The 8955-nt window shown below is 38.2% G+C and overlaps 1 protein-coding gene across 1 annotated transcript; it reads left to right on the forward strand.

The window, feature by feature from the left end:
- Positions 1 to 1368: 1368 nt before the first annotated feature.
- Positions 1369 to 8147, forward strand: LOC134623004 (long-chain fatty acid transport protein 1-like). Its single transcript, XM_063468252.1, has 13 exons — positions 1369 to 1538; positions 1648 to 1786; positions 1891 to 2146; positions 2264 to 2422; positions 2987 to 3056; positions 3276 to 3367; positions 5169 to 5278; positions 5418 to 5627; positions 5730 to 5856; positions 5962 to 6099; positions 7354 to 7518; positions 7610 to 7756; positions 7848 to 8147. Exons 1-13 carry the CDS (start codon positions 1369 to 1371, stop codon positions 8003 to 8005), a joined length of 1941 nt encoding a protein of 646 aa, XP_063324322.1. The 3' UTR covers positions 8006 to 8147.
- Positions 8148 to 8955: the final 808 nt, after the last annotated feature.

The following is an 8955-nucleotide window of genomic DNA, read 5'->3' on the forward strand; positions in this document are numbered from 1 at the left end:
TCCATGACGATAAATATCATGATCCCTGCACCTCTTTACTCACATAGTGCACCAGCCTCATTTACAGATCCTGAACAGTAAAAATAAACTTTTTAATATATTTCCAGTTACAGAAAAAACAAAAAGTGACAAAGATGTAATATAAGGAAACATTTCGATTGTTTTTATTGTCTTAATCCTTACTGCGAAATATATTAAAGTCACCTCGTTGTTGGTTTTAACATCTACCCTGTTCTTCGGTTGGTAAGTGTGATTGCACTTTTATGGCCATCAAACCTTTTTTTCATACAATGCTATGGATATCAATGTGAAAATAGCTACATGCTTTTTTTGTTGTATTGTGAATGTAAGTTATATGAACTTATTTTTTTACTTTGTTTATATTTGGTACTGTTTTCTTTGAAGAATGTGCACCATAAGATTTATTAAAGCTTCTATTTCATCTGAAAAGAAGATTGTGGTTTATTAGCATTAATCGATAACATGCCACCTTTTTTCCCCCACAAATTGACCTGTTGATCCATCCATCTTCTTCCGCTTATCCGGGACCGAGTTGCTGTTGATGTAAATTCCAAATCCATCCATCCTTTCATGGAATGGAATGATTTATAAAGCATAGTTTTCATATTGCTTGTTAATCCAAATAGTCTTTTTTAATCTTAAAGGATTTTTTTTATAAAATTTTCCTTTGAAAACTGCTTTAATCAAAATTATCTATTTAGTAATGATTTTTAAAAAAAAAGGAAAAAAAAAGCCCTATACACCTAATGGATTCAAATGTTATAACTTCGACGCATTCAATAAAATTGAACTTCTCTCTGCTTTTAAAATCTTGGCGCTCATTAGCCTTTCTGGGAAATAATAAATACTGATGATTAAACTCTTCCTTGATTGTAAGTGAGTAATCGTCTATTGTAGTTATTCAGATAAAGAAATCGTGCCTATGGATGAACCCAGTAAATAATTTTCCTCATGAAAGCACACATTTCTGATTTTATAAACAGGACCTGCAGCGCTTTGATTCAGGAGTAATGAATCGCACTGGCTCTGCGGTGACGCAGGAACTGCATGGGTTGTAACTTGTGCAACTCTCTGCTGCGTGCTGCCTCTTATCAGGCATTTCACCTCTGGCTTTGCAAACATCTGACAGCTCTTTGAGCTGCTTCTGGTGCTGTTACTCAATTTAACAGTGAAGCTGACATTTAACTCTTCACAGCACACTGTTGCTACTGAATCCCTTTTTATTTCTCTTGGACTATCATAATTAAGAATCTTTAAGAGGTAAGCCTCATCTCATGACATTTCAGTTGAGTGTATTTTCATGATTTTGTACCTGAAGTCATTGTTTGTAGTCTCAGAGATAAGATCATGGAGCGAAAGATCGGTGTCATATTGAGCTTCGTTGGTTTGGGCGCTGTGTGGCTGCGCTCCTTCCCCTGGCTCTGCAGTCTGCTGGTGGGGCTAGGGCTGTGCTTGGTCCATATGGGATCTTGGAAGAACATTCATATAGCTTTACATACCGTTAAAAGAGACTTTATGTAAGTAGGTCGTTTGCATGGGCTTGTCCCACATTTGCTTCTATGCTGGTCCATTCCTGTTTGTAAATGCCCTTCACTGTTCTCCTGTCCTCTTCTTTGTGTCTAAAAGGTGTTTAGCTATTATAATTAAAGTGAGAATTTCCATGTATCACCATCGGCGAAACCGAAGAACCATCCCTGCCCTGTTTGGCCAGTTAGTGAAACAACACCCCGACAAGCCCGCCTTGATATATGAGGCCACAGGAGAGGTGAGGTCTCATCAAGAATAAAAAAATAGAAAGAAAACATAGCACCTTAATTAAAACAGCGAATAAACTGAATTAAGATGACTGATTTTACATTTTCATTTCAGGTTTGGAGTTTTAGAGAGCTACAGGAGAGATGCCACGCTGTGGCCCACTGGGCATTGGCTCAGGGGTGGACTGAGGGTGATGTGGTGGCTTTGTACATGGAAAGTCAGCCTTTAATGGCAGCTTTATGGCTGGGTTTTGCTATGATAGGTGTTGAGGCTGCTCTTATCAACTACAACCTTAGACAGCAGTCATTGCTACACTGTCTCAGTGTTTCTGGAGCTCGAGCGATGGTGTTTGGATCGGAGATGACTGGAGGTGGGAACTAAATATACTTTGCTTATTTGGCCAGAGGTGGAATAATCTGTTTTCAGCTAATAAAACATGTGCTGATTTGCCTGCTTTACATTTTTCACACTTTTGATTGTCTTCCAGCTGTAACAGAGGTGAGTAGCATGTTGCAGCCCAGCGTGGTTTTGTTCAGCACTGGTAAGCAGGAAGACAGGGATGAGCTTCAGGTTCAGAGTTTGGACTCTCTGCTGGCCCGTTCACCCACACACCCACCACCCTACAAGATAAGGAAAGAGTTCAATGGTGAGGCTCTGTAGAATTTGTGCACGTGGGTAGGGGCATGCTGCATTTTACATTTTACAAAGTTTGATTGCAACACATTCTTGTCCTTAGCAAGTCTTTGCCTGCTAGAGTAAATGGCTGGCTGCCAAAATTGGCTGTCTTACGTATTTTTTTTCTTCTAATTTAGATCACATGTGTGTCAAAAAAATGGGAAAAAAAATGGAAAAAATCATCAAGTTACTACAAAGTTCAAGACTATGAACAATATTTCTCTTTTATTTTATATAATGCATGCAAATACAACTCTGGGCATGTTTAATTCAATCGTTTACATTGTTGTGCATTCGTTCTCTTGTTTTTAACAAAGGCATTGTTTTTGTCTTTGTTATTGCTTAGCATTCCTATGTTGACACACTTCAAGTCTTTACTTGATTAGCCTGTATGGGACGGAGAAAAAACAGATAGACTAACAAAAAAATATGTAAAGAATGACGGGAGCGTCACGGTGCATGCCACCATGTGAAACACCGTCAAAAGGTTTTGAGAATGCAATATGGAAATTTCTTCTTCTCATTGTATTTGCAGACAGGCTTTTCTACATCTACACTTCTGGTACAACAGGAATGCCAAAGGCAGCTGTAGTGGTGCACAGTCGGTAAGTTTATCTGTGGACACATCTGCAAAGGTGATGCAGTCCACTTAGGGACCTAAACAGTTTTATCAACAGTTAATAAAACTTACTCTTTGAATTTTGTTGTAAGACATGTCTATGACATTTCAGTCACAACATTGCACTTTTAAGAGAATCCTTTAAATAATGAGATAAGTAATAGTGATGACTTCTGTCACTTAGTTTGGTGTTCTTTTTTGTCAGGTATTACCGCATCGCAGCTTTTGGTTTTCATTCTTTTGGCTTACGTCCTGATGACATCATGTACAACTGCCTTCCTCTCTATCATTCTGCAGGTAGGCCTTGTTTCTTCTCATCCATGTTTTCAAAATACATTTAAAATTAATATAAAGTAAGATTTCCCACGCTTACACATCTTTAGAAGCATGATGCCATAATAATGAGAATCATTCTTCATAACTCTCATATTATTATGTCTATTCTAAAATAATATATTATCCCATTTTTAAAAAGTATTTATTTTTGCTTCCATTGGCTTTGATAAATGATAAAATCTATTTGAGGTTTACAAATCTTATTATTATACTAAAAATACATTTTTTCCTGAAGCCAGACATTCATCTCACCAGACATTTAGTGATGTCATTTTCTGGGCTAAATTTGATAAAGGCTCATCAGTTTTGGTGCAACTCAAATGCAGGATGCGGAGGAAGGCAAAAATAAACAAAAAGTGAGATTTTATTGCCGATACAAAAATCCCCAAACATACCAAAATCCAAAAGAGAAAACAAAACGTGAATCAATACCAAAAAGGGCAGAAGAAGAAGAACCCTAAAGTCACACTCAGGAAAACAGTGTTTGGAGACTGGAGCGTGACTAAAGTTATTGCAACTGTGTGCAATGAACCTGCAATTTCGGTGCTTCTGGAAAGGCTGCCTTGCAGTCAGGGACTAACTCTGGGACCAGTCGTGTCAGTCATTTGCTGTCTTCAAGGCAACTTTGGAGGAATAGTGATTCAGTTGCTACACAACCATTAGCTGCAAAATGACATCGATGCTTGAAAACCTTGATCAAAACCAGCCGGCAGTCAGTTGAATGAGATGTACTGCAGACAAGCTCCGCTTATCAGCTGAGACTGACTCACTCTTAGCAATCTGTTTGTGTTTGTTAATGAGACTGATTATTGGCAACATTTCCCAATTTGTCTGCATGTGACTGCAGATGGATGGCAGTTTTTCAGAGGCAGGTTGCCCCACCAATTGACCTGTGGAATTGTCTTGCAATCAGAAGTGGTTGTCCAAAGTTGAGGGTGTTGTTCAATCTCTGGGCAACTAGTTGGCTCAACTATTTGCAATCAGTCTCCGACAGCACAACAAACCCCGCAACGACAGCTGCCTCAACACACTTTATATAGGATAAAAAATACATTGAACAAATAGACAATATGACAATAAACTGACATAGGACAGACAGGCACACCAAGAGAAGACAGGAAGCAGGCAAAGGTACAGGTGGTAAAGGTAGATAATGACAAAGGAGGGCTAGCAACAAAAAGCAGAAAGTGAAATAAGAAACACAAGAAAATTAATCTTCAGTGTGACACAGAAAGTAAACAAAATAGGCTACATATGACTGAAACATGAAGGTGAGCAGTAAACATGATGAGAGAGGAGCATAGAAAGCATGGGATAAAAAAACACTACAAACAAGAATAACTTTAAATTTAAATTCTTTAAATTTGGTTCAAAAGTAAAAGTAGAAAAGGGCAAATGTTATCATCTTTAGGTTATTACAAAGTTTTTCACTTCAACATAATTTGAAATCAAGGACTTAGGTTTACCCACTGAGCAATTTTCTTTTAATGAGAGGTCTAAAAGAGGTCTACTGGTAACTGTCAAGGCTAAATCAAGCTATATTCAAAAGTGAAATTTTAATAACTGTCTAAATGTCTTTTGAAAAGCTTTTCACCTTTCATGCTTTATACAAGTGTTAACACTGTTCAAATGGCTGGCATGGTTGACTAGGAGGGATACTGTTTCTGCAAATATGTAAAAGAAAGAACAAGTTTACAAGTATATATTTGTTTTACAGAAGTCCTTGTTGTATGTGCTCATGTGTTCATGGTGATATTTACAGGAAACATCATGGGTTTAGGGCAGTGTTTGCTCTTTGGTTTGACTGTTGTAATCAGGAGGAAATTCTCAGCCAGTCGCTTTTGGGATGACTGTGTCAAACACAACTGCACTGTGAGTACACACTGGTGCAATAACTGTGCCTAGCCACAGGCCAGATGTCCTATTGATTTTCTTGAGCCAGTTCTATAAACAAGACTTGCGATTTGGTTTTAGTGTGTAATTGTACCTCTATGTCTGTGCGCACACATAGGCAATCCAGTATATAGGAGAGATCTGCCGTTATCTGTTGGCTCAGCCTGTTGGAAAATCAGAGGCTCGTCACCGGGTCCGTGTTGCCATCGGTAATGGACTCCGTCCCTCGGTGTGGGAAGAGTTTGTCAAGAGATTTAGAATCCAAAGAATTGGGGAATTTTATGGCGCCACAGAGTGCAACTGCAGCCTGCTCAACATAGATGGAAAGGTATGCTTACCTGGATGTTGTTTTACTGATTTCTTAGGAGGCTAAAGAATTTAAAACACATCTTTTTTACGTACCTGCTATATTGTATGTTTGCACATCCAGGTCGGGGCGTGTGGCTTCAATAGTCGCATCCTACCAAATTTTTATCCCATCAGACTGGTCAGGGTGCAGCAGGATAGCAAAGAACTACTGAGGGATTCACAAGGCCTCTGTATACCCTGTGAGCCAGGTAACACCCTGCATACACACACATACATGCAAAGCTACAATAGAGAGAAAAAAGGCAAACAAAAAAGTTGTAAACAAATGCAAAAATCATCTTTCATCTTTGCAGGAGAGCCAGGCATGTTAGTGGGACACATCAACCACACCGATCCGCTCAGAAGATTCGACGGTTATGCTGATCAGGATGCCACCAAAAAGAAAGTTGCTCGCAATGTGTTCAAGATGGGAGACTCTGCTTATGTCTCAGGCATGTTTTATTTTGTCTCTTTAACGTTAGTCAGAATAATAATGATGGACTGTCTGTTTCTTGATTTCCAGTTTTATAATATCATACATGCTTCATCTCACAGGTATCCAGAAAAAGAAAGCTGCAGATGCTAAATTGCCATATGAACTTTTACCTTTGTTTATAGTTTTTACTACATGCAGTTCACATTTTAATTGGCTTCTGTTTTCATAAGAAAACTGAAAATAATTTATGATCATGACACCACTGGACTGCTTCCAGTACTTCCGCTATTTTCAGCAGTGAAAGTCCCATTCGGAACACTTTCACTGCTGCATCTGTAATTTCACCACAGACAACATTTTTTTTCACAGAGCAAACATCACCTTTAGTGTTAAGGATCATTGATTGCAATGAAAGTTTGCTCCCTGTGACAGTTTCCAAGCCAGATGATGGTGCATTGTGGGGAGTAAGCTTGTCATCTTTTTCATTCAAGCAGTTTGTGAATCGTGAATTCAACCCTCACTGAAAGTAGTCATTTTCTGGCTTTGTCATTCTCTCACGTTGTTCTGGATGAATTTTGACTCTTCTTTACAAAGTTGCTTCTGTTCATTGGTTTATTTACAGCTCTCTTAACATCCACAATAGAATTTCAATCAGGTTGAGCTCTAGATTTTGACTGGGCCATTACAACACCTTGATTCCTTTTTTTGTAGATTTTTTCAGACTTAATAATGTGCTTGGAATGACAGCCCTTTGGCTAAGCTTTAGTTGTCAGACAGATGGCCGTAAAGAGCAGTGATTTTGCTCGGTGATTGCAAAACAAACCCAAATCACCCCTCCACCATGGTACTTGACAGCTGATTGTAGTCAAAACTGGTGCTGTGCATTATGGCCAAACATCTCTACTTTGATCTCATCTATTTAAAGGACATTAGAAGTATTGTGGTTTGTTCAGATGCAGCTTTGCAAACCTAAGCTGTGTCATATTGTTTTTAGAGAGAAGAGGGTTTTTTCTGTTTGGCAACCTTTACAAATTAGCCATACTTGCTCAGTCTTTTTTCTAATTGATCTAATTAACATGCTAACTAAAGCCTGTAAAGTCTTTGGCTTTTTCAAAATTAAAAAGCATCTGGCTGCTGCTTATTTCTTTAATTCCTATGGAAGCAGTAAGGGTATACTTAGTATTTCCCAGTCCTGTGAATACGTTCTTTTTCACGACTGTCATTCATTTTCAGCGATTATTTTATTGCTCTGTCACTGTCTGTGCTTTAGGTGATATACTGGTGATGGATGATTATGGCTACATGTATTTCATGGACCGCAGCGGCGACACTTTTCGCTGGCGAGGGGAGAACGTTTCCACGACAGAGGTGGAGGGAGTCCTCAGCAAACTACTGGGACACACCGATGTTGCCGTCTATGGAGTGTCTGTGCCAGGTATAGATGAAATGAATTCTTTCATCGGCACATTTCAGGCAAATAAACAGACTCAAAAGCTGATGAATACTCTGTGTTTTATTGTGTTCAGGTGTGGAAGGGAAGGCCGGTATGGCAGCAATAGCTCAGGAGGGAAACCAGTTGGACCTTGATGCATTCTTGATCGGTGTACAAAAAGCTTTGCCCTCCTACGCACGCCCTGTCTTCCTTCGGTTCATGCCGTCTGTTGACACTACAGGTGAACATCAGTGAAAAAACATTCAAACGGCAATGTGATTTTATAAAATTACATAAAAACTATATATATATATATTTTATCTTGTTCACAGGTACTTTCAAAATTCAGAAGACACGGCTGCAGAAGGAAGGATACAAGCCACAAAACTCGAGTGAAAAGATTTATTTTCTGAACAGTCGTGCTGGACATTATGAGTCTGTCACTGATGAATTATATGATGCCATCAATGAAGGGAAAGTGTCTCTTTGAAAGAAGGAGGAGCTAACAAGGCTACTGGGTTAACACAACTTACTCTCACTGTGTTTTTGATATAGTTACTTTTTGTTTGTTGTTGTTTTTAAGATGAACATTAAGCTCACCTACCTGAATAGATTTGGCTTGGTCAGATTTCTCTGAGGCATTATATATATATATATATATATATATATATATATATATATATATATATATATATATATATATATATATATATATATTTATATATATATGAACAATGTGTGAATTTCCCATCATAATAAATAAGAATTTTTTTGTATTTCTAGTAATAAAACATGTTCCTTCTTACAAGAAAAGGAATGACTGAAAACTCAGTAATTTATGGAAATTAAGTAATAACTATATCAAATAACTATTATTTGAAAATTCATCTTTTAACATGACCAATACTCCATAGCTGCCTAAAGACTTGTTTCAAACAGAGCAGCACAGAAAGACTCAGGACAGCACTGCACGGCAAACTTGAATTACCAGCTTGTGAATGCCTGTACCAGCCAGTCCCGGTGCAAGTTACATTTTATCCTTCTAAGCATTTTTCTCAAGTTATCATGTGTCAAAATTAGCAGCCTTGAATCATGGCACAAAATATGTGGGTTCGTTTTGTGAAAGCAAAGTCACTTTTAACTTTCATCACCTAATACCAGTCACGTTGAGTCCAAGCACCAGTGTGTTATATTACAGTACATCCTGGGCATTGATTGGCTTTTAAGGCAGACACTGACGTTGAATTGTATTTTAAAGTTAAAAATGATATCTGGGTTAATATCAATCATTCTCCCAAAAACTTGCGACACATGGGTAGCTGTCTGCAACTGATGTGCTGAGAATTCCAATGTGGATGAAGCAGATTCAACAACAGAAAAACGTCTTTATTAGGCTGCAAACGAGAGGAACAAGGAGCAGGTTCCAAGGAAAACAGAGCG

This window comes from Pelmatolapia mariae, unplaced genomic scaffold, assembly GCF_036321145.2.
Source record: "Pelmatolapia mariae isolate MD_Pm_ZW unplaced genomic scaffold, Pm_UMD_F_2 NODE_ptg000333l+_length_74057_cov_1, whole genome shotgun sequence".
Classification (NCBI taxonomy): domain Eukaryota; kingdom Metazoa; phylum Chordata; class Actinopteri; order Cichliformes; family Cichlidae; genus Pelmatolapia; species Pelmatolapia mariae.